The following is a 27,807-nucleotide window of genomic DNA, read 5'->3' as shown; positions in this document are numbered from 1 at the left end:
CCGGGCGCGCCACCAGCAGCCGCACACACGCGCCGCATTGCCGCAGCACGGCGGCCGCTTGCCGCGCGCACATGCCCACCACCGACACCGCACCGATACGAAACATCTCCTCATCCTTCATCACACTCAGCTTTATCATACTACTCACCTGTAAATTGTTAGCCACGCACTGCGCCGGGCGCGCCACCAGCAGCCGCACACACGCGCCGCATTGCCGCAGCACGGCGGCCGCTTGCCGCGCGCACATGCCCACCACCGACACCGCGCCGATACGGAGCAGCATGTCCCCGCTGCGGAGTCGGCCATCCTGGAGGAAAATGACATTTATAAACTGGTATACAACACGTGTTATTGACTTTGGTAATAAAACCTTTCTACCTTTATTACGAAAGTTTTAATTAATAAAATTTAAATCGATCATTGAAAGTTCTAAAATAAATTCGCAATTAATATTCCAATATTTTTACCAGACTGCGTATGTTTGTATGTAAGTATATTTCATTTTTAACCGACTTCAAAAAGGATGAAGTTTCTTTTTTCGACCGTATATATGTATATATGTTTTTTTCTTCGTTTAAACTAAGAGGTATACTATATTCTAATCTTAGCACATCATCTGTATACTATGACGAAACAAAATTCCACGTGAAAATAGGGCTAAGGTGCAATCTAACCTAAATCCACTTCACGCCCATAAAGGTTTGATAAACAGTAGTAAAGGTTTGGTAAACAAATAACAAACAGGCCGCCAAACATTGCACTGTAGGGCTGGCGATCTGAGACCGATTAATCGAAGAATCGATTATTTGGACCAAAAAATCGATTCTCTTAATCGATCTCCATGGTAATGGATCGATTCAGTGAATCGATATTTCATCCTATAAAATTGAAATGTTTTTTTTCATGTTATTACTTATCATCATCATTTAATTTTTAGTTTTTTTTATTGTATAACCTAACAATTAAATAGACGTGCTACCTGATGGAAAGTAGTCAACGCCGCCTATGGACATTTGCAACCAGAGCAGTCGCCAATGCATCGCCGGCTTTGTATCAGAGCTCTTTTTGCACCTTTTTTGAAGAGCCCCATGTCATAGCGTTCCACGTCATAGTATATTTTGCTAACTTTATTTCAGTGATTGTTTGGTCCTGACGTCCTTTTTGTTCGCTAGATTCGGCCCTGAATAGACCGAAGTTCTATTGTTGGAGAATCGATTCTTTAGACCTAGATTTTTTGGTGAATCTATATATATAATAACACTTTCATTCGATTCGATTCAAGAATCGCCATCCCTATTGCACTACGTCGGAAGCATCAACATTGTAAATATTACCTGACGGTTATGCTCTCTGTTCATATTATTGAAACACATAAGAGTTATTTATAAACGGGAGTTCGAAATTGTCACTTGCTGTATTCTTACAGGAAAACATCGTAAAGAAACCATCAGAATGGGAGCAGTTAAAAAGTATCTGACTTATAGTAAAACACAGCTTCACGTATACCTTTGTGGTACCCGGAGGCACTACCACCACTTGTATTTCTGCTAATAACAGCAGTGTTCAGCGTTATTGTGTCCCGTTTTGAAAAATATGGTATGAAATCCGCGACCCGCGTGGCGGAGCGGTCACCATTCCGGTCTGACGCGCAGAGGGTCCCGGGTTCGATCCCCAGCCAGACAGATTTCTAAATGATGAATTTAGATTTCTGATTCTGGGTTTGGGTGTTTGTGTATTTGTCTCTGTGTGTGTCCATAGCACCCACGATACAGGGAATCCTAGTGTGGGGCTGTGAGTGTAGAAAGTGTAGAATGCATGCTTATCCGAGGCTTCCAAATTAATCGTCAAGAGTAGCAATTCCTTTGTGGCCTATCTAAGGTGGGACTCTTATCTTATCTGGGATTAATTACTGTCCATGGACGACAGTAGCCACTTACCATCAGATGAACTGCATGATCGAAACCTACTCGAATATTATTAAAAAGTATGAGCTCATTTTTTTATAATATAAAAAACTTTTTTTACTAAACTAGTGGACTAAGCTGAAACGCCTCGAAAAAGTATGTCTCCCTTACCTCACCTTTCAAACCAGAACACAGCAAGGCTTAACACTTCTGTTATTAGGCAGAAATACGTGTGGCGGTGATGGCGCGGGAGTCAAATCACAAAGGGTTCTACTACATTTAAACATTCGAAATTCACACCCGAACCTCACAATTACTGTTCATCGTTACTATCAAATCTCTATCTGATAAAGCCACAGCACCCTGTTCAAACAAGCCGCGCTGTGGCGACGTGCGTCAGTTAACACTACAAATTACTGGCGGTTAACGTAGCGTGTAGATAGTGAGGGGTTCACATGCGTAGGTATTTACAGGGTTATTCTTCGTTGTTTAGAGATGGATTGAGCAGAAATATTAGATTTTTGCCTTTACTTTTTTATAATATTGAAGTGGCAGACAAGCATTGGCGGTTTACCTGATGGTACGAGTAAGTGGCTACAGCGTCCCATCAACATTATAATAATACTATTTTGGCAAAGGAGATCATGCCCGGAAAGCGGCTGTGCTCCACCAGTCTAAGTTCGGAACTTATATTTGTACTATATGTTTAGAAAACTTCGATAGCGTGATTCAGAACACTCGTGGCGCCATCTCTCAACGAGTAGCGTCAACAAAACTATGAACCAAATTTCAAATTTTCATTACACCCGAACTTCACAATAAGAAAGAAGAAAGAAAGAAAAATTACTTATTCGGCTGTTCAAATACTGTTCATCGTTACTATCACACCTCTATCTGATAAAGCCACAACACCCTGTTCAAACAAGCCCCGCTGCGGCGACGTGCGTCAGTTAACACTACAAATTACTTGCGGATAACGTAGCGTGTAGGTAGTGTGGGGTTAACATGCGTAGGTATTTGTAGGGTTCTTCATTGTTCGGACAACGATTGAACAGGAATATTAGATTTTCCCTTCACTTTTTATAATATAGGAGTAGCAGACAAGCAGTTCATTTGATGGTAAGTGGCTACTGCCGCCAATAAAATCAGATTCCCGAAGGTCGGCTTAAGATGCGCCGGTACCTCTGAGGACTAAGATAAATCGCTTCAAGATTATAAAGAATACTATTTTGGCAAAGGTTAAACTCCCACCGGGCTAAGCAATTATGTCTGGGAAGCAGCCGTGCTCCACCAGTCTCACTTCGGAACTTGTATATGTACAAGATGTTTAGAAAACTTCAATAGCGTGATTCAGAACACTCGTCGACGCCATCTCTTAACGAGTAGTGTTAACATATATCGTCACTATAAACCAAATTGCAAATTTGGAAATATACACACGAACCGCACAATAAGGAAGAAGAAAGAAAGAAAAATTACTTATTCGGCTGTTCAATCTGTGCTGTGTGCTGTTCATCGTTACTATCAAACCTCTATCTGATAAAGCCACAACACCCTGTTCAAACAAGCCCCGCTGCGGCGACGTGCATCAGTTAACACTACAAATTACTAGCGAGTAACGTAGCGTGTAGGTAGTGTGGGGTTCACATGCGTAGATATTTGTAGGGTTCTTCATTGTTCGGACAACGATTGAACAGGAATATTAGATTTTCTCTTTACTTTTTATAATATAGGTGTAGCCGACAAGCATGCATTTCACCTGATAGTAAGTAGCTACTGACATCCATAAATAACCAGGTTCGGTAACGGATTGAGCAGGAATATACAATTTTTGGCTTTACTTTTTTATAATATAAGAGTAGCAGACGTGCATGCAGACCACCTGATGGTAAGTGGCTACTGCCGCCCATAATCAACCTCAGATAAGTTTAGATACCTAGGTTGGCCACAGGTGCGCTGCTACCTCTGAAGACTAAGATGGAATGCCTCGGAAATGTCTTCCTTACCTCAGCCTTCAATTCAGAATACAGCAATGTGTACTACTATTAGTAGATAGATATACACAGGTGTGGCGTGGGTTTCTGCGGAGTCGAGTCGTAAAGGGTCTACCACCTTTAAGCCTTATATACAAAATAATTCCTTTTCTATTATAAGACATTTTGCAATAACAGGAAAATAATCCTCTTATCACAAACAAAACAATAAGCGAGATAAACAAGTAATTGAATAAACCCTGGAGAAAGGAATTTTGGCCTAACGCTTCCTACACACTGGCGGTTAGATGCGGGCTAACCGCGCGACTCTGACTTTTTTAGTTTAATATACAATCCCTCCATATGGGAGAACCCTCTGTGGTTCGACTGCGGCAGCACCAACGCCACACCTATTTATCCCACACACATCCCCACAGCCATCAGTGTAAATTGCTGCTGTGTTCTGGTTTGAAGGGTGTGGTAAGGGAAACATACTTTTCAGAGGCGTTCCAGCTTAGTCCTGAGTAGTAGCGGCGCATCTGTGGCCGACCTCAGGTAGGAATATATACATATAATAGGAATATTATAATATAGGACCTTTTGATTTTACGCACTTAAACGCCATAAGATTATGAGATGCTATTATTTTAGGTTAAGAAAGAATTCTCGGAGTGATTTTGCAGCAGCCTCGTTGCAGCCAACGTTTTGTGTCATAACTCACGAGACTGTTTTTGCGCGATTACGTAGGCACGGTTACGTAGTAGCCCTAGGATAGTAAGAGATCGTTTTATATTGTCCATCGTCGTAGCAAAACAGCAGACAATCACGACGCCGCAGAAATAAATTGGGTCGTAACCTTCGATCACTAATAATAAGATAACGCAACTTTAATTTACGAACAATTTGACGCGTTACGCTTCCACGTCAGTACGAAAATTAAAAAACGCTCCGTGAGTTCTAAGCCTAAGATGAAAATATAGGGCGGAAACATCGAATTTATAGATAAACATGGAAATATTCAGAACATTACGTTTTGTATGATAATATCCAAGAAAACTAGGGCAAAGTAATAAATTGAAGTCGCTATTAATGGCTTGAATGAAAGCTGTAATTCGCTGAGGTTGTTTTAAACTAGAGCTAGCTTTTAAAGAGCTTAAGCATCACTAGTTTCTGTATGGGAGAACTTTTTTATGTAATGGATGTTGCAAATGAGCTTTTCTGATGTTAAGTGGACATTGCCATGTATAAACCTTTAAAACATAGTGCAAATGACGAAAAACTCAAGGTGGTAGAACCCTTTGTGGTTCGGCTCTGGCGGCACCATCGCCAAACCTATTTCTACCTAATAACAGGATTGTTAAACGCTGCTGTGGTATGAAGGGTGTGACAAGGGACAAATACTTTTCCAAGGCGTGTCAGCTTACTCTTCAGCCGACCTCAGATAGGAATCTAATCTTATATAGGGTTGATTACAGATTTCCATGGGCGGCAGTAGTCACTTACCATCAGGTGGACTGCATGCTAGTCTGCTACTCTTATATTATAAAAAATACTAAGATTGGTCACCGATGTCTTGTTGCTTTTTTTGCAAAGTAGGTATGACCCCCTTTACGATATCCGCTACGGTATCCCCTGCCTGTCGTAAGAGGCGACTAAAAGGGGGCTTCCGGGGTTGCGGGCGGCAAGAGCTCGGAGAGTCGAGCGGAGCTCAAACCGTCCAGCAAGCAACCCCGGGAAGGACGATTGTATGTGTGGTCGCATACCGTCGTAAACACCAGATGGAGGAGGGAGGGGGGAATTTAGGAGCCAAGTGCTCCCGCAGCACGATCGGGGCATCGCGCTTGAAGGATTCCGGTTGTGTTCCCGCGGAGATCCCGGAGTTCTCCAACAAGCGTTGAGGACGGCCACCGGGGAGGTTTTAGTGCAGTAAAAATTCTACATAACCCGACGTCGCTCCCACGTCGTCGGGTACCTTTTGAAGGTTCCCCCTCGTAAACAAAAAAACAAAAAAAAAAGGTATAACTCCCTTAGCACACTAACTTTAGGTACAACGCCCATTCCATATGCAGTTGAATATAAGGAGGATTGCATGCTCTTATATTATAATATAAAAAATACTTTTCCTCCAAAAGGTACTTCTCGTATTAAAGTAGCCAGTAAATATTCATTAATAAAACCTTTAGTTTCCCAACTAATTTGAAACTACGGCAATATCCACGTTAGCTTGGTTAATACGAGTATGTAGCGCAAGTAATATCGTTGTATGAAACTTGCAAAGCTCCATATTCAGTGCTATGCTATGCCTGATATTACGGGAATCGTGTTATTACATTTCTGTCTATCTAGACAAATCATACTATCTTGGTGTATACTACCTATATTTATATTGGAGATTGTAAACTTTGTACTAATCAAAATTATTAGAGAAATAAAAAAAATCTTGTCTAAAATTTTAGCTTTACTAGACTGAGGAGGATAATTTTTTTCCGTAGGTATTTCTCATTCTTTGGCACGCCTTGCGGCCCAAACGAGTATACGAATTTTAATATATCGTTGGATTTATATATTTTTAGCCATCTGAGTTCTTTTGTTTTTATTTTTTTTATAAGACAGACTAGCAAATGAGCATGCAATGTATCTGATGCTAAGTAGGTAGTTGTTGAGGCCTGAGGACTAAAATGGAAAACCTCGGATAAGTATGTCTCTCTTCAAATCGGAACGCAGCAGCACTGAACACTGCTGTTATTAACCAGATCCTGCCGAACTTAACCCCTTTGTGGTCCTACCCACCTTCAAAATACTTTTCAAAACGTCCTTTATAAAGAAATCTTCGGCCCAGAGTCAAAGATCATTTTCATAAACTCACTATTGTGTTGCAAAGGTACTACCACCTTTCAAATACTTTTCGAAAAGTCCAAAGAAAACTTCAGCCCGACATCCAAGGCTCGCCGTTTGGGCATCGATACAAATATATAAACATCGGAAGCTTACCATGTCAAGATAGATGTAATCCGTTTCACATAGAAAGCAAATGGAGGCTTATGTAAACCATTTTGTTGGCATAAGCCTATTATTATGGATGCTGGTTGATTCGAAATAATATTTGCAATGTTATACGGGCTTCGGTTTACTTTGTGAATATACCAATGCATTATTGTTTATCGGCGTGTATGTGCTGATCTGTATATGATAATTTCGAAAGGTACGTTTTGCTCAGGTTGAAACAGCAGGTAAAGGGTCATTGCCATTCATGGACATTTGCGATTAACTCGAAATAAAATAGGTGCCCAAAAACCAAACGTGGATATGTTGCCACTTTATATAATATGGGAGTAGCAAACGAACATGCAGTCCACCCAGATAGATAATCAACCCCAGATAGGATTGAATATTCCTATCTGAGGTCGGCCACAGATGCGCCGCTACCCCTGAGGACTAAGCTGGAATGCCTCGGAAAAGTATCTCTCCCTTACCACACCTTTCAAACCGGAACACAGCAGCGCTTGAACTACTGTCGTAAGGCAGAAATAGATGTGGCGGTCGTGCCGAAAAAGTCGAACCAAAAAAGGTTCTACTGCCTTCAAATACATATCAGCGTCAGTTATTGAATGAATGACCCACTCACCCTGTCAGCGACGCCTCCGGGCAGCACGCTCTTCACGACGACGCCGGAGGAGCGGCCGCCCACGATCCCGAACGCGAGCCCAGACCCGTCGTTCACCAGCTCCACCACCTCCACCTGCGCCCACTCGCCGAACACCTGCTGGGGTAATATACTTTCAATTAAATTGCTTAATTATGCTTAGGTGGCCCCATTCTGTCATTCATTCTTTTCCTTCGGTCACTGTTTCAGTTGTTCAATTAATTCGTTGATTCATTAATAACTTAGTTATTACATGACCTTTAAAGATAGATGTTATAAAAGATTTAATGTTATTATTCGTAATTAATAATGGGTGGATCTAAAAATGGTCATCATTTTTAGATTGGAATTGAGAAAAAGCTACATGTAACACATAAAAACATGTTTATTTAATACTATATTAGCTTAATTTTACCTGCGTTTTGTTATAAAACTGAAATGGCATGCATCATGCACTCCACTTGATGGTAAGTGACTACTGCCGCCCATGAACATGTATAATCAACCCCAGATTAGATTACAGTCCTATCCGAGACACTCGCAGACGCGTTGCTAGCGTGGATGATAGTTGGAACACCGGATAAGTATGTCTCCCTTATCGCACCCTTCAAATCAGAGCAGCACTTAACTCGACTATTAGGCAGAAACCGTTGATGGTACTGCCTCCGAAGTCGAACCACACAGAATTCTACGACTTAAAACTGGTAATAAAAGTGAGGTAACCATATTTACCACATACTAACAATACTTAATATCATATTTACCATGATGCGCCTAACACGTCGCTTGCTACGAGGCTTGCGCGCGCGGCACTCCGATCAGCTAACCTTCTCCGCCATCTTGTCTTCACTGACGGTTGCCATGGCAACTGACGCACGACTCCCACACGCAAACACTGCACATTGTTGCATTAACACTCACACATGGACACGCGCGCATTTATACGTACACTTGACATGATGGATATTGGCACCTGATAATTTGGTATGTTTTGGATGTAGAGAATATGTTTTTTTTATTTTGAAATAAGGCTGGGATAGTGTTTATTTTTAATACGTTTCTTAAAACAAAAAAACACGCTTCAAAATTATTACTGTTATAAAAAAAACTTTATAAAAAGAATATATCAATGCTCCATAAAATAGTAAAGTCAAAAACGCCACATTTCTGGGAAATGTTTACTTGTCATCATTACAACGATTACAGTCGACATTATGCGTCCCACTTTTTTATATAAACTATTTTAAATATTTTTCCATAAAAAATCTTAGATAAGTAATAATTTCTTTATTAATTCTAGAACGTTCTGTGTTAAAACAAGATATTAACAAAAGATATGAATTTTGGAATACATTTTGAAAAGGAAACCACAAGAAAAATAGATTAATGAAACCAGTTTCTGCTATAGTTGTTGTTACAGTCCATTCGACAGCGGATTGCAGACAGTGATTTATGGTGGCCTGTCACCACTGCCGACATCTGTTGTGGAACTTGAATATATAAATTAAATTAAATTAAAAAAAAAAAAAAAAAAAAAAAAAAAAAAAAAATTATGTATAATTGTTAATAAATACTTGCTTAATTATTAACATTAAAAAAAAAAAAAAATTAAATATCATCTTGAAATCAAAAAAAATGTGAGCCGTCACGGGACGCCTGGCAGATGTGAAACATCGACATTATGTTGTAAAAGTAATATGCAGAAAATAACATATTGTGATAGGAACTAAATATGTCATAATGATAAAATAAAATATTACGATCGCACAGTCGATTGCGCATGGCGACGCGTCGCCACACCGTACACACTACTGCATATAGACTGTATATATATACCATCGTATAGCGTGGCGACGCGTGCATGCGTCGCCACGCCAGAAATCGGTTTTACGTGCGGCTATAAATGTTTCACATCAATAAATGAAACGTATTAATTATTAAATGTTTAAATAACACAAATTTCGTTGCAGACAATATCTTTTTTAATTATTTACATATTTAGTGTTTTATTTTTTTAGTTTTATCGTAAATAAGTTTTCTTTCGTTCTTTCATATTATCTTTTTTGTAGACAGTTATATAAATATTTGTATCTGTACCTACCTACTTTTACCTTTTTTAACAAAAAATATAACAAATACTATTTTTTTATTGTATGTTAAATTTCAGTGGATATTTTTTCTGGTATACGATATTTTTACGTCAAATACGCATTTAGAAAAGGAAAATAGCATAATGAATCCAGTTTTTACTATAGTTGTTGTAACAGTCCATTCGACAGCGGATTGCAGACAGTGATCTATGGTGGCCTGTCACCACTGCCGACATCTGTTGTGGAATTAGAATAAATAATTTAGAATAATTAAATTTATCTCTTTTATCTTAAAACCAAAAATAAATCTAATATCTTTATTTATTTCCTGGATTTTCTTATGTAGTGCCTATTATGAGGTCACAAATTATTTTTGTAGCTTCCCTACTTTGTAACCGACTTCAGAACTATGTATCAAACCAGCATTTATTTTAATTTGTTGGTAACTTTGTAGTGACATACAAATCAGTTGTATTTTTTTGATATTTTTTACATCATTTTTGAAAAATATCATAATTCTTCTACATATTTCATGATTATGACTCCTTTCACGAATAATTATATAGTTTAAAAACTAAAAAGCACGCTATAATCGCACAAGGACAATCGTTAATCCTGACGATCCTGATGAGGAGAATGGGACTTAATTATTAAAATCGGTTATTCTCATCGGTTCTTGACACGTGTTCAAAATTTTTAAATTAATCGAACTGTTCAAAGTGGATAAAAATCCAGTTCAAAGATTCCGTTACATACATACAGGCCAAGCTAACAAAAGCGTGTTAAAAATAGAACACCCTGTGTTGTAGCGATTTAAATCCAGCACTGAACGTCCAAAACCCAATAGTTGATTGACAATATATTTCCTACAAATGTATGTATATTTGCACTACAATCATAGACAAATAAACAGTTTACTGCTGTGCAAAGACGAGCTTCAATTGCGCGTTTTATTGCGGCGACTGTCGTGCGCCATTTGCAAACACTTTTATGGAATAACTTTATTATTTTGAACTTTATTGCACACATAATGTAAGGATACAAATAAATATAATTTCTGTCTGTCTGTACTAGCAGTTTTTGTTTAATTATATGCTTATTAAGCAATTCCTGTGGACACAATAGATTTATGTACCTCGTCGTGTCGTAATGTCGTCGTCAACCCATTACTGTCCCACTGCCGACCACGGGTCTCCTCACAGAGAGAGGGGATATGGCCACTGTCCACCGCGCTGTCCAAGTGCAAATTGATAGACTTCACACACATTTTGTTTCGATAATTTTCGATGTGGGTACGTTTTCCTTTTTTTCTTAACAAGGGGGAAAGCTTCAAAAGGTACTCGACGACGTGCGAGCTTATTGGAGAACTCCGGGATCTCCGACGGAACGCAACCGGAGACCTCAATGCCCGATCTCTGCCCTGGGAGAGCAGTTTTCGCTCCTCCCACACCATCTGGTTTTCACGACGGTATGCGACCACTCATACCGCCGTCCTTCCCGGGGTCGCTTACTGGACGGTTCGAGCTCCCATTCTTGCCGCCCGCAACCGCGGAAGCCCACTTTTAGTCGCCTCTTTCTACGGACAGGGGATACCGTAGCCCTATTCTAGTCCCGGAACTACAGGGACGTCGGTACCTAATGTTGCTAATATTTTAATTCAGAAAAATCAGATGCGGTTGCAATGATTTCTGTACTATTATAATCAATATTCCAATGTACCTAATGTTTAATAATTTATTGTAATCTTTTTTAATAACATTTAACAATCGCTTTCGAGTAACGTTATTTTATTTTTTCGTATTAACCTCAATATACCCTTTCATTTAATATACATATTATGAGATAAGAAAAAAAAGAATAAGTCCTAATTGGTATGTCATTTTCAAAAATTATTTTTTTAGGTTTTGATATTATTATATATAATATTTTTTGTAATAATAACTTGTACAATGTCTACGGAGCAAATGTCCGTAAAACAATGTGTATAAAATCAAATATCAAGCCGAACAAAATAGGTCATCGCGATAACTTTTTGTATTGTATTTCAGGGCAATATCTCGTTGGAATTTAGCAGACATATTTTTTAGTTTTTTGTGTTATAAAACTAAAAACGTTTTTTTTTATATAATATAGAAGTAGCAAACGAGCTTTTTCACTTAATGCTACTGCTGATAGACATCTGTAAACAACCCTAAATAAGATTAACTTTCTAAACTCTTAATCTACATGAACGCATTACGTATTTTAAAAGCGAATATCGAAACAGTGTTTGTATTCTCCATCTACCTTCAAATATTTATTATTAAAAATGTTATACTTTGCTTGTGCAGTGTCATGTTTATATTTTACTTTTTAAGAAATTCTCATGTAAGTGAATGTATATTCTTATGAGAATAAAGATATCTCAAACCTCAAGTGAGGTCAAATATGTTTCTACCTGAGGACTACGTTGGAACGCCTCGGATAAGTATGTTAACAGCTATAATGCTATACTGTTGTAAGGAAGTCCTGGATTCAACTCCCGGCCCTAAAATCTACACATTTACAAACGTAATTACAAATGTAATTAATATTCAATCCATCCAATTTTTACCTACGAAGGATCAAAATTTGACAATGTCTAGGATGAAGAAATTGTTAAATTTCGATCAAAACTTTGATTATTATTATTAATAACTGAAGAAAGTAAGCAATAGGCTTCAAATCCCTGGCATGGACCTCTGATTTTTCAAAGTTATGTGCTTATTAGAAATTAATTATCACTAGCTAAACTGTGAAAGAAACATCGTGCGGAAACCTGCATACCTGAGAGATTTATAAAAAAAATCGCAAAGATATATGATGTCTACCAATACGCACTTGGCCAGCGCCTATGGCCTAATCCTTCTCATTCTGAAAGGAGACCCGTGCCCAACAGTGGGACAGTAATGGGTTGATGATGATGATGATGATGATGATAGTGCATATGTCAAACACGGCATGTAGCGCACTAAACCTTCATTAAATTAAGTCAAGTCCCCAATCCCAGCAGTGGGATTGTGAGCTGAAAACTAAATATACAACATACTTTTGCACATCTCATAAAAAAATCTCAATAAATGTACCACACCAGCCAAAGGCATAAACAAGTTATTGAAGTAAAATTGAATTGTGCTCCTAGTTAAACTACTTAGACGTAGTTTGAGACCTATTAAAGTTGCTAGGACTTCGTGCTTCCACTACAGAGGCACGCTCGCCACACTTTTTTCTGTCTTTTTATATAATATCGGGGTATCAGACGAAGGTCGAACCGCCCGGCAAGCGACCCCGGGAAGCACGACGGTATGTGTGGTCGCATACCATCGTGTACACCAGCGGTGTGGTGAGCGTCAAGCTCACCTGGGCGGAGCCCGACGGGGCAACGCGCTAAGAAGACTCCGGTTGCGTTCCTTTGGAGATCCCGGAGCCCTCTACGCAGCGCCGAGGACGGCCACCCGGGGGGGTTTTAGTGCGTTAAGAATCCCACATAACTCTGTGTCGCTCCCACGACACTGGGTACCTTTTGAAGGTTTCCTCTCGATAACAAAAAAAAGGAGTATCAGACGAGCATGCAGTCCACCTGATGGTAAGTGGCTACTGCCGCCCATGAACATCTGTATTACCCCAGATAGGATTAGACTACCTGAGGTCGGCCACAGATCCGCTGATACTCCTGAGCACTAAGTTAGAACGCCTCGGATAAATATGTCTCCCTCACCACACTCTTCAAACCAGAACACAGCAACCCTTAACACTGACATTTTTAGGCAGAAACAAGTTGGCGGTAGTGACTCCGGAATCGAACCGTAAAGGGCGCTACTACCTAAAATATATAGGAAGCGTTCGAACTTAGTCCTCAGGAGAAGCAACGCATTTGCACCCAATCAGAACTCCAATCCTGAATCCCAGATTAATTATGATTATTGGCAGCAATGATCGCTTAGTATCAGATGGACTTCTTGGATTCTAACCCCTTCTATAAATAAACTCCCTAACCGACAAATATGAAAGAATCTACAACGTGCCCTCTCAAGTGAGAATTAATCGATATTTTTTCTAGCGCTACCCCATTAACGACCCGATCATTCTTTTTTATCTAAATCTAGGAATATGGCTGCCTGAACGACTAATGCTACCACTTACCATAAGACTGCTAGCTCATTTATCTTCTCCAATCTATACATAATAATAAGAATGTAAGTTTTGCGTGTCTGTACATGGATTTTTTTTTAATAAGGAGTAGCAGACGAGTATGCAGTCCACCTGATGGTAAGTGGCTACTGCCGCCTATGGACATCTGTAATCAACCCCAGATAGGATTAGATATTCCTACCTGAGGTCGGCCACAGATGCGCCGCTACCCCTGAGGACTAAGCTGGAATGCCTCGGATAAGTATGTCTCTTTACCACACCCTTCAAATCAGAATACAGCCAGCGCTTAACACTGCTGTTATCAGGCAGAAATAGGTGTGGCAGTGCTACCACCAGAGTGGAACCAGAAAAGATTCTACCACATTCAAACCTATCACTGCTTATATAAACAAATTTATACCAAAGCCATTAACTCTTCTTTTCGGTCCCAAGCGTTCAAATGTAGATTATTGTCTTATTACAAGTACAACAATATTTGATTTTCCCGCAAATTTCCCTAGAGCAACCCTTTGTGCTAAGGGTGGAGGGACCTCAAAGATATTGTTTTGGAGACAAAGGGCCTGATGTTTTAAATGTGAGGTATTTATTAGGTTTAGTATTCTCATGGGGAACGTGAGGCATTCCCATTGGACTTTATTCAGTTACTCTTGAGTTACGACTACAGTCGATTTGGTACTTTTAAGGTTGAAAATACCTACTAAAGATCGATATTTGAATATATTGAAAGTTGAAAGCAAGGAATTGTTAAATGTCGGTGTTTTAATAAGCAGAAATTGTTAATGTTATTACGAAATATTAGTGTTATTAAGCAGAAATTGTTACATTAATCTTGGGATGGCAAAACATGCATTACATTGATTAATTTTATTAATAGCGATTTCTGTTCTGGGTCTGGGTGTTACTCGTCGGTGTGTGTGTGTGTGGTAACGACTTCTAGTTTAACCTATAAGTATCGAAAGCGTCCTCATGAACCCATTACTGTCCCACTGCTGGGCACGGGTCTCCTCACAAAGTGAAAGGGTTTAGGCATAGTTGACCAAGCTAGTCAAGTGCGGATTGGTAGTCTTCATGTGCCTTTAATAGTTTTTTTATAGAACTCTCAGTTCTGTAACAAGTTTTGTAATATTTCCACCACATTACCTATAAAGAATGTCATAATTAATTTCTAATTCCCACACTGAAATTCGAAAGTACGTGCCTGGGACTCTAAAGTTTTGTTTCTAACAACTACGGTACCTCTTTAAAAATCAAAGGTTCGGGTCCCAGGTACGGATTTGAACCTTGAACAACCTGTTTGCTAGGCAGAATTTCTATGTACTCCACTAACACTGCAAACAAAATGGAAAGCGTTTATTTATTTTACCGTACGATAAACGCTTTTCAAATTGCATGGAAAAACCCATTCGAAATGGTTTGTTGGAGACATAGTTACACAAGTCCGTCTGTCTGTGGACAGGACATTTTAATTAAGCTCGTTATTGCCTTGTATTATTTGTGCCGTTGAATGGTTTGGACATTAGGGTGTCACGTCTTATTTTTTTTCGATTTTCTTAATAGCAGATATGTTATTTTTAGTTTTGGTTTTGGTGTATGTTTAGTTTTGGTGATATTTCGCTGTTCATTAACTCCAATAATGATAATTTCAAACATTTATTTACTTTATTTTCTATATTGGGGCAAAACAAATACGCCGTTTTGATTTGCTAAAACAACCCATCAGCGACTTCGGATTTATTAGTATTCAATCAGCAAATCTTCATATTTTGACAAGTCTCTTTTTTTATTCGCGAGTGTTACTTTGTGACAAAAGTATTTCTTATACGATATTTGCTGTTTATACTATGATAGGACCTATACAAACCATACGACCATACATCTTGATCATCGGTAGCTATTGTCCGCGCCAAACTGCTAGTCCGCTCTGAATATAGAAACGCGTCGAATAGATAATTATAGATATTAGCGGGACGAAAACAGCGCAGGACCCCTCCCGGCAAACGTCCGCTGCCCGCTCTCGTCCACTGGTACATAGCTGCGTAAGTATGCCCTTATTTTGCTACGGAATATATGCTTGTAGTTATGCGCAACAACTTCAGAGCGGACTAGCAGTTTGGCGCGGACTATACGAATTATATGGGGACGTCAAACTACATTCGCCTGCTATTTTGGAGGGCTCCAATAAATGCTTTTCAAATTGCATGGAAAAACCCATTCGAAACGGTTTGTTTGACACAAACAGTTACACAACAAGTCCGTCTGTCTGTGGACAGGACATTTTAATTAAGCTCGTTATTGCCTTGTATTATTTGTGCCGTTGTGTGGTGTGGACATGCTTTGGCAAATCTGTTTTAACTTACTTCTCAAACGAAATAAGTTATCTATTTGTCGCATTAATGTTTTCTTTATTATGTATGGGTTTTAATATGAGACGACGATCTTAGTTTTCAATGACAACGCATCTGTGATCGGCTTCAGGTAGAACTCCTGCTCCGCATAGAGATAGTTATAGATATTCATGGGCGGCAGTGACCATTTACCATCAGGTGGAATGCTTACTCGTTTAATACTTTTTTATTATGAAAATATGCTTACTTTATTTTTTTTAAAAGATAAACTAAGCTAAATTAATGTTACATTTCTTGTAGTTATTTTATCCTCATTATGTAATCAGTATTTTAACGCTAATTCCTTTTTTATATAGGCCCCTTAAGCCAAGAGGTCCATATAAGCCAACAGTGCCATATTCATAAACCAACAGTGTTATATAAGCCAACTGGTTCATATAAGCCAACAAGTCCATATAAGCCAACTGGTTCATATGAGCCAACAGGTCCATATAAGCCAACAGGCTATGTAAGTCAACAGCGTCCAATGAAATCTTTAAGAAAATCCCGTATTATTCTGTGCCATAAAAGGTTAACGATGTTTTTAATAGAACAAGCCCAAGATCGATTCTCGAATTGTTTTTAAGGCTTCGCCGCTGACACTGAAAAAATGAAGGTCAAAGGCTTTGGCACACCGCTGCATTTTTTTTTTATTTTTTTTTTTTATAATATAAGAGTAGCAGACGAGCATGCAGTCCACCTGATGGTAAGTGGCTACTGCCGCCCATGGACATCTGTAATCAACGTCAGATAGGATTAGATATTCCTACCCGAGGTAGGCCACAGATGCGCCGCTACCCCTGAGGACTAAGCTGGAACGCCTCGGAAAAGTATGTCTCCCTTACCACACCCTTCAAACCGGAACAAAGCAGCGCCTAACGCTGTTGTTATTAGGTAGAAATAGGTGTGGCGGTGGTGCTGCCGGAGTTGAACCAAAAAGCGTTCTACCACCTTCACATTATAGTTCGCATTATAGTACGTACCTATTTAGTTTAGTTAGTTAGTAGAATTTTGGAGTAAAATTATAATAGTCAAAAATTATAACCGAGCTACAGTGAATTGAAAAAAGGAAGCCTATCCTTGAATGGAATCCATGCTACTCGTATTTCAACTAAAGGTGTAAAACTAATGTGCAAAACTAATGTGTGTAATATGCAGTTATAAGTGGATTGAAAAGATACAAGTGAGGACAAATGTTTTCAAATCATTCATAAGGCCTACGCAAAACTATTTCTGTTTCAAAGATCGTAACGAAAATCCTTTTATTTTCTCTCTTATGGAACACAACGATTGCATTTGCATATATTATGTAAACCATACAATATTTGAAAAAATACGGCAAAGACACCAAAGGGTCTTGGGTGTAGTGTAACTATGTATATTTACCTGATACCGTATATGTTATCATCGTAATCATAATCAAAAACCGTTAATCATTGTACACTCATCTACGTAAAATGCAATTAGTCGATCTCGCAGTAGGTCGATGACGTCATAACACTAGTTCAATATTTAACGTGTAAATAATGACTTATGAGTTATAAGCATCGGCTTACTAACTAATGTACGTTGGCTCTTACTTCAAAACGTAAATAAATTTGCAAAAAAACAAAAGACTAGAGACTAAATGTAGTAAGAGAGATAGAGAGTAAATGACTTATCAGTTGTAAGCTTTGACTTACTAACAGTTCTGAGCTTAAAATTACCGATAATATAAGTATAATGAGACGAAAAAGTGCTACAATTAATGCATATGACATTACCTATGCTAACGTCTAAGTAAAATATTATCAGTTATAAGCATCGACTTTTAAACCCACAATTTTATAATGAAATAGACATTTTATTTGTTGAGAATCTTCAAATGACTACCATAGCGTTTACTCCATTAAAAATAAAAAACAGCATAATAATATGGTAAGTCAATGTTATAGCACAAACCAATACGCTCTTGGCCAGCGCGGTGGACTATGGCCTAATCCTTCTCATTCTGAGAGGAGACCCGTGCCCAGCAGTGGGACTGTAATGGGTTGATGAAGAAGATAAGACAAACACACTATAAGTATATTAGTAGAAAAGTGCATAAGCCACGACTTACAGTTTTAAGCGTAGTGTAATTGTATTAACATAAAGCCTTCATTATGCATTCACTATCATGAAGTGCAAATATGGGGTGGCTTGAAACGCGATGACGTCACTGCGTTTATGGCTTGGCATCTGAATAATCGTTTCGTTATAGCATAGCAGTTATTATACATATAATAGCTATAGTAAAGCAGTTATTATATAAGGATAAAGTAGCAAAGTTTTGAATGTGGTAGAACCGTCTGTGGTTCTACTCAGGCGGCACTACCGCTACACCTATTTCTGCCTAATAACAGCAATGTTAAGCGCTGCTATATTCTCTTTTGAAGAGTGTGGTAAGGGAGACATACTCTTCCGAGGAATTCCAGCTTAGTTCAGAGGAGTAGCGGCGCATCTGTGGCCGAATTCAGATAAGAAACTAATTTGATCTGGGATTGATTATAGATGTCCGTGAGCGGCAGTCCGTATAGAACAGGAGTTCAACCTGTAACCGGTCACACATGTGTTGCTAATGCTTAGGATTACGATGGTCGCCTTATATATAAGTCAGCCGTCATTCACACGCTTTCTAATAGGCATTCCAATTAAGTCATCATGGGTAGCGACGCATTTGTGACCGACGTCAGATATGACTCTAGTCCTATCTAGGGTTGATTATCAATTTTTGCTCATCAATATAATTAGATAAACTTTATATATAACATTGTGAATGTTAGTTACCGTACTCCTCCGAAACGGCTTTACCGATTTCACCAAATCTTATATGCATATTCAGTAGGTCTGAGAATGGGCTACTATCTATTTTTGATACCCCTAAGTAACAATTTTATTAACTCAAAGTGACTGACTGACATAGTGATCTATCAACGCGCAGCCCAAACCACTGGACGGATCGGGCTAAAATTTGGCATGCAGGTAGGTGTTATGACGTAGGCATCCGATAAGAAAGAATTTTGATCAATTCTACCCCCAAGGGGATAAAATAGGGGATGAAAATATTACTTTGTAACGCGAGCGAAGCCGCGGGCAAAAGCTCGTTTATTTATATGGCAACACAACGTTTGCTGGGTCAGCTAGTATTATTGTAATATGTATGTTTAATACCATAACGTAGATAACAGTTTCCGTAACACCAGCGTAACAGCCGTTTCCGTAAAAACGAAACTTATTTCCCTTTCAGAAGTTTCACAAGTAAGATTGTATAATTACTTTAGTGCTTGAATAACTTTGAAGTTATTGAAGTAGTGATAGCCTAAAGATACGAGTCAGATCTTAAAATAAGTTTTAGCCAAAGTTTCGTCGGCCTACTCGAACTTTCCGTGACGCCGAGTCCATGTCGGACTAGATTTTAACAGGCTTAGTAGGTACTACCTACAAGTATTATCTCGAGTACTACCTCGTATATTAAAAAGAGTGTTAAGTTTCGCGTCTTTTCATCGAATATATTTGCAAATAAATAGTTAGCAGAACTGACAATAAGTAACAATAGCAATATCTAGCATTATTAGAATTTCTGTCTGTTTGTTTGTCTGTGTGTCGCATCAAACCAAAACTACCCAATTCAATTCAATGGATTTATCAATACAGTAGTCCGTGTCTTTACTTAATATTCCGTCTTTATTTTATTCAAATTGATCTACTCCATTAAAAGTTATTAAATTACAATTTAAAGTCAGAAGTATATTTTTAATATAGAAGTAACAGACTAGCACACGGTCCACCTGATGGTAAGTGGTTACTGCCGCCCATAGACAGCTGTAATCAACCCCAGATAGGATTACATAATCCTACCTGAGACCGGCCACAAATGCGCTGCTACCCTTGTGGACTAAGCTGGAACGCCTCGGTAAAGTATGTCTCCCTTACCACACCCTTCAAAACAGAATTTTTGTAATATTACATAACCTGTGTGCGGTACGAAGATTTTTTGAAAAAGAGCTTGATAGATGGCGTTGTAACGTTATATTCTGAATCCACGCGAAGTCGAGGGCACAGCTCATGTACATAAGAATTTCAGATAATATCTTATTTAAACATTTATGATGGCAACTGTTATTTGGATCTAGTTGCATAGTCTGTCATGTAAAAAAGTACTATAGCACGATGATTGACTAAGTGTGTGCGAGAGTGGCAACTGAAAGGAAAGCCTGAGGGATTGAAAATGGATATCTATTTCCAACTGCTTTTTGATATTCCCCTGCGATAGCATCACTGTCACATCTATATATACCTAAAGTCGACAGTTTAGGCACTCCTAATAAACAGGTATGTAACACTTTGCATATCTGTTATATTCTTTAAAAAGTAACTAAACTATTATCATTATACATAACTAAAACTTGTATAACGATAAAAGTTAAATACCTAGTTTCTGTTGAAAACAGTAGACTATAGCACTATTTCTATTCTATTGTATAACCAGTATTATACTGCACTATTACAAGAAAATACTCAAGCGATAAAACTGGCACAGTTATTCAAAAAGCCGGTGTACAATCCCCTTAATAGAGGCTGTGTGCAACCACCCTAAAGCATCCGAATAATAACTTTTATAGCCGACGTCCGTTCTGAGATTAATTTGCCGTTCCCCCCGTCGAGATCTGCGCAAACAAGTTGTCTACCAGGCTCTAGTTGTTCAAGAAATAGTTATAAAGTTATATAGTTATTTTTAGGCGCTACGGGGCTTAACGGGTTTTAGTTATTCAGAAAATAGTTATATGTTTTTTTTATAATATGGGAGTAACAGCAACGAGCAAGCAGTCCACCTGATGGTAAGTGGCTACTGTTGCACACGGATATCTGTAAGCAACCCCAGATTGGATAGGATTAGATATTCCTACCTGAGGTCGGTCACAGATGCGCCGCTATCCCTGAGGACTAAGCTGGAACATCTCGGAAAAGAATATCTCCATTACCACAACCTTCAAACCGGAACACAGCAGCACCTAACACTGCAGTTATTAGGTAGAAATAGGTGTGGCGGTGGTGGCATCGCCGCAGTCGTATTCAAAAGGGTTCTACCACCTTCCGTGTTCATTTACCATCATTTCTTTATGCTAGTTTGCTATTTCAACCTTTTAAAAAAATCTGTAATTTTGTCGTATAACGGTAAAATCCTTATTTGCATAACGTTTAAGCAAACTAGAGTTTTAATACAAACACAATAAAATAGTGAATGCAACACGATGACATGCTCACTCGATCGAGCCGTAGCTTTTATATTGCATATGCATGCAAATGGAGGGGTGTGAGATTGGAAAACCATTTTAAACGAAAACTTTTCAAAACGAATTTGAATACATAATGTCACTTATATCTCTCAATAACAACCGTATAGTCCGCGCCAAACTGCTAGTCCGCTCCGAATATAGAAACGAGTCGCGTCGTAATAGCAAATTGTAGATATTAGGGACGAAGACAGCGCGGGACCCCCCGGCACCCTCCGCTGCCCGCTCTCGTCCGCGGGGACATAGGTGCATTAGTGTGCCCTTACGTTACGAAGTAGGTATAAGCTAACTAAACCTGCGCGCAACAACTTCAGAGCGGACTAGAAGTTTGGCGCGGACTATACCTACCTACGTACTTCAGAGCTATTGAATAGTTTGAAGACTGAGGTCCCGACCTCACATGAGGTGTCCTTGGGTCAGGCACATTCAACAACAACATTCACATTCAACAAGAGACGGATGGCCAGGATTCTTTAAAGGAACCCTTTGTGGTTCGACTCCGGAGACACCACCGCCACACCTACTAAATAACGCTCAATTTATAATACTAATTAATACATATTAATAATACGGAAAAATTTTATCATCATCATCATCTACCCATTACTGTCCCAGTGCTGGGCACGGGTGGAGGCCGATGGCCTAATCCTCCTCCTCAGGCCTAAGACTCCTCTCAGAATGAGAAGGATTAGACCATAGTCCACCGCGCTGGACAAGTGCGTATTGGTAGACTTCACATACCTTTGAAAACTTTCTTTTTAAGATTTCTCAGGTATGCAGATTTCCTCACGATGTTTTCCTTCACCGTTTAAGCAAGTGATAATTAATTTCTAGTACGCACATAACTCTGAAAAATCAGAGGTGCGTGCCTGAGATTTGAACCTCGGACCCTTCGATCAAGAGGCCGAGTTTCTTGAATTGGAAAAGTATAAAAATACCCAATTATTAAACGTAATTGTCCATTTATATAGCTCGAGAATAACAAGAAAAACTTTTACAATAACACTAACAATAATGATATTGCGTACCAACATTTATTACTTTCAAACTAGTGATTGGCTGCGGCGTTTCTCTATTGTCTGTGCCAACTATGCCACATGATTGAAATAATACTGCAGTTTTAAACACTATTGTGGAACTTTTGAAGAATGTGGTAAGACAGAAACAGTTATGTAAAGTGTACCAACTTAATTCACAGGGTAGAAACGCATTTGTTGCCTAACTTATTTGGGCTTCATTTCTGGGTTTTTAACATATTTATGACCATAGCCGGCCACTTATCATCAACAAGGTGGTAGAACCCTTTGTGGTTCGACTCCGGCGGCACCACCGCCACACCTATTTCTACCTAATAACAGCAGTGTTAGGCGCTGCTTTGTTCCGGTTTGAAGGGTGTGGTAAGGAAGTCATACTTTTCCAAAGGGTTCCAGCTTAGTCCTCAGGGGTAGTGGCGCATCTGTGGCCGACATCAGGTAGAAATATCCAATCCTATCTGGGGTTGGTTACAAATGTCCATGAGTGACAGTAACCTTATCAGCAGGTGGACTGCGTGCCAGTCTGCTACTCCTATATTACAAAATAAAACAAAGACTGAGCTTAGTACTATTATATATATCTTTATATGCAATTTACATACAAGTCGGAGTGTCGTATAGTTATGTAGAAGTTCGACGATGTCTCGTGATTATCTGCTCTCTGGAGAGTTCATTAATCATCTAAACTTCACATTTCCGAAGCGATGTTTACGGTTGAAAAGAGGACACACTACAATGTTCGGGAAATAGCTATATTTCACTAGCTTATCTCCCCAACTTTGTCTGCGTGGTGGGTATCTAAAACTAGTGGGTACATCCAAGCCTTTTTCCTATCATGCGCTTCTACACGCGTGCGTTTTTTCTTACACGCACAGGTTAATTAATTTGCTAATCTGTCGCAGTTCTTACAGGACTACAGTTCGTACAGGAGACTAGCGTGCCACAACGCATGACAGAAAAAATATCAATGAAACGATTAGATACAAATGGAACGTGTGCGTGCGAGACGCATGTGCGAGCAGAAACACGCGTGGCAAGAAAAATATCCTAAATATAATTTTTCAATATGAAATTTTCTCGTGTACAAAATAAAAAAATATTGAAACATTTTTATCAGTCATCGGTTATCACGGAACGTTTTTTTATGCTATGTCATTTTTATTTTTTTATTCGCTGTCCATTTTACGAAATGTAGTGCAACAGGCCAGTCAAGAATTTGACATTTTATTTTGTTATTATTTCAGCATTGTAGTGAAGTAAAATATATTTTTAATATTTACTATAATTCTGTTCCAGACGTGCTGTTTCCAAATTAGGTCATACACAATGTTAGGTTTATATTAAGCTTAGTTTGTTTGTTCATTTTTTTATGCAATAGAAGCGTAAACTGGCTTACGATGTTATGACGCACCGTATAAACAATTTTTACTACTATACTACTATACTAGTTAATACTATTTATTCATACTAGTTTAATTTATACCTGACAGCGGAGGGTAATGTTATTTGAGCATTTGTATATACTCGTATGCCTGAACTTTCACACACCCCACAGCCTAAACGTCTTTTTACACTTTAATTTTACAACGAACGAATTTTAACATATTGGAAGTCGTTGTATTCGTCTAAATGGAAAAACATACATCGCCAATATTTTTATGTAATCAGATTATTTATTTTTTCAAAACTCTTCAGAAAAAATATAACTTTAAAACGATTGTATTATAAACAAAGGATAAAAATGATGACGTAAAAGTTGTTTTTCGAGTAATTCGTTGGTTATTTGATTGGATTATTTTTTTTATAATATAAGAGTAGCAGACGAGCATGCAGTCCACCTGATGGTAAGTGGCTACTGCCGCCCATGGACATCTGTAATCAACCCCAGATAGGATTAGATATTCCTACCTGAGGTCGGCCACAGATGCGCCGCTACCCCTGAGGACTAAGCTGGAACGCCTCGGAAAAGTCTGTCTCGCTTACCACACCCTTCAAACCGGAACACAGCAGCGCCTAGCACTGCTGTTATTAGGTAGAAATAGGTGTGGCGGTGGTGCCGCCGGAGTCGAACCATAAAGGGTTCTACCACCTTCAAAATTGTCACGTTATAAATTCAACGTGTTTTGGATTATTTGAAATTGTCATATTTTACATTCAATTTGTATTTTTTTATCAATCGAAGAACCTTGTACATTCCCATAGCAATGATTTATTTCCATGAAACTTGGCACCCGTTAAGATCTCAAGTCTTTTATTGGCGACGTCGTCAATCTCGAATGTCGTTTGTACTGAACTTGGCTCCCACTTTCACAATTGCCTTTAGTGGGTTTTGGGTTTCCAACTTTGTTGAATTATTAATAATACTTATTATGAGTTTTTATTATTTTATTTGTTTAATAATTATAATATTACAAGCCATGATAAAAGAAAGAAAAACGTTTTCTACACTCATAGCCCCACACTAGGATTCCCTGTGTCGTGGATACAAAGACGAATACTCAAACACCCATAACAAGAACAGAAATCTAAATTCATCATTCAGAAATCAAATACCAACAAGGAGCTTCCTAGGTAGTATACAAAAATATCTTATAATAGTTTATTATAATTAGGTACCAACAGGATCAATCGAAAAAGTTGATTACAAAATATTATTGTCACGAATTTACGTTTTTTTGTCTATTTGGGAGATTTTTTTAGAAATAGAAAAGGACGATTTCTATATTCATTCTGGGGTTGATTTTAAAATCCACTGGCGACAGTAGCCATTTCACTTCAGATGGACTACATGCTGGTTTCCTACAACAATATTATAAAAATAACAAGTCTGCTCGCGCTAATCGAGCGACACAAATTTCGACGGAGCCTTGATAAAAAGTTTTCCTAATTATAATTTCAAACATAATTGACTCGTTTGTCACTGTTTTCGCGTTACTTCCGCAGAACAAAGGTAATGCCGTAGGGCAGAGCCCTTTTGAACGCCTGTCCCAATTTCCCTTACCCTTGTTATAATTTATCGTTCACAACTTCTGTAAAATAACGGCTCAAAATTCAAAGAAAAGAAAGTTGGGAAATTTGGGTGCGATAAAAAATATAGCGAGCTTCATTTACAAGATTAGAGGATTATTTTCGTTACCCGCCAAATCTAAAAAAATGTTAAAATACCTTTTTATATTTTATAATATTAATATAGCGAACATACAGTCTACGTGATGAGAAGAGGTTACTACCACCGTATGCTACCTCAGGTGGGACTGGAGTCCAACCGAAGTTCAATCGAAGATCAGCTGCTGCTCCTGGGGACCAAGTTGGGACACCCCGTATATTTATGCATTATCACATCGATCAAACCACTACAGACAATACACCTGATACAGTGTTAACGTTACCGTCAAACTGCAAAGGGTTTTAAAAAAAACGAACGATGAAGAGTTGTGCCACCTTCAATATTTTTTACTTACGAACCCTTTAAGTAATGAAAGTTCTTCTAAGAAAACGTATAGATTGAATAGTTTTGGTAGAATAAGTACTACCTGATGAAGTGTAGTCACCGTCTAATGCACATTTACAGCATCAGAGCAACCAGCACCATCCTTCGGCTTTAAACAAGAGTTCTTTGGGATATTTTCTAGAACCCCTATCATAATATTCCAGGAATACTTCAGAAGTTCGTTAAAATAAGCCAATTGCTATCCCACAGCTGCCAAAACATTGCAATAGCAAAGTAAAGCCTTCTCAATAAGAAATATTTTCACAAAATCTGTCACTGCTATTGATATAATATTTAAGATTTATGCGACTTTAATGTTTTTATGGAAATGTTTTTGGAGCAGCTTTTCCTTTTAAACTTTTATCTTTACGAGTGCGCTCAGTGGTCAAAATTCGATCACAATCATAAATTTTCCATTCTTTCCCATTTTTTATTGATAACACTAAAGCTCGTCAATGGCTATCAAATAAAAAATAAAATTTAATTCCGTTGAAAAAAAAGAGAAAATTGTTCTTAATTTAAGGTTTGCACCAAACGAATCATAATGAATAAGCTATTCTTAAACAAAAAAGTAACAGAATTCATTTGATTGGTTTTTTATCTTACCTATTTATCTAATAGCGAGCTTTATATGGCCAAATAAACTTTAGATATTAGAAAATAATGTAGAGAAAATTTCCCACTTAAAATCACATAGGTAAAAATGTCGCGCGTCATTTTGGTATGCAGTAGAGAGCTTTCGGAAGCTTTATACGAGAGGTGATGTAAGAAGCTTATACCAAATTACTAGAGATTTACTACAAAATTGATTTTACAGTAAAGAGAAAAATATAATATTGTTTTTGAATTTAAAATTGAAAAGTAACATATGTAGAGTCCAAATTTATCATTTTAATAGGTTTTAATGTTAATTATTATGTTTAATACTATACTTTGTTATTTAATTAATAAACCTTTAGTACATATAACTATTTTCTCAACTCAATATTATTGTAGTCCTAATAACAACAGCAACATAATTAAATGAAAACATTTCAAATGTACAGTCGAGAGGAAAATTACAACATATCCTTGAAAACCACAAGGAAAAAATATCTTAAAAATAAACTCGATCCCAGCCAAAAGAACATATGTACTTACAGGAACAATTAGGTAAGTATATCGATTTGTATTTTAAGTGGAAAAATGTTATCGAAAATCCGTCACACTCCACACAAATTACGTTGAACGATAACAGAGAAAACGCTTAAAATTCAACAAAACCGCACTTAGTATTTAAGAATTTGGTAAAACGAGTTGATTTGTTCAAATCTTTGTGTTTTTGGCAGAATACGCGCGAAAGCAATGGACGCCCTCACAGCGTGATGGCGGCGCGGCACTGACTGAATGGCGGGAAAATTGACATGCGCTTTAGGAAATCGATGGGAAACAGCCCAAAACGCGGCGCGTTCGAAAATTGGGGCTTTCCGGAAATGATACAAGTATTTTAGACACATTTGGGGATATTCAACACAATCAATAGGTTTTTAGGTGTGCTACCACGGAATTATTTAATACCAAATCACATTGTCCTCTAATACTGCTTATACCTACTTGTGTCATGCTAATGTGGTGCGTGGTTTGTTTCTGTCTTAAATATTCATAAAGCAACTTACTCTGTTGCGCGGCTTCACTTGTGTTGAAAATACTAAACATTTAATCAAAATTTTGATATTTAGATATTTGTATACATCACAAAGGCCTACGTTGTTTATATATTTACCTACTTATATTTCTTTTGTTTGGAAATTCCGAAACTGAAACTGCA

The 27,807-nt window shown here is 38.2% G+C and overlaps 1 protein-coding gene across 1 annotated transcript in view; it reads right to left on the bottom strand.

Annotated features, from left to right (window-relative positions):
- LOC140754959 (multiple PDZ domain protein) overlaps positions 1-27,366 on the bottom strand; it is a 193,711-nt gene extending 166,345 nt beyond the window's left edge. Inside the window, exons 1-4 of the mRNA XM_073090118.1 lie at positions 27,141-27,366; positions 8,285-8,493; positions 7,503-7,640; positions 149-307 (exon numbers count right to left, since the gene is read on the bottom strand). Coding sequence (XP_072946219.1) covers positions 149-307; positions 7,503-7,640; positions 8,285-8,287 — 300 coding nt within the window. The 5' untranslated portion in view covers positions 8,288-8,493; positions 27,141-27,366. The remainder of the gene's footprint in view (positions 1-148; positions 308-7,502; positions 7,641-8,284; positions 8,494-27,140) is intronic.
- Between the last annotated feature and the right edge of the window lie 441 nt (positions 27,367-27,807).

This window comes from Epargyreus clarus, unplaced genomic scaffold (genome assembly GCF_041222505.1).
Source record: "Epargyreus clarus isolate Ecla_fem2 unplaced genomic scaffold, WU_Ecla_fem_2.2 ptg000032l, whole genome shotgun sequence".
NCBI classification, from domain to species: Eukaryota; Metazoa; Arthropoda; class Insecta; order Lepidoptera; family Hesperiidae; genus Epargyreus; species Epargyreus clarus.
Note: the sequence above shows the minus strand (reverse complement) of the source record. Positions and strands in the feature narration are given on the sequence as shown.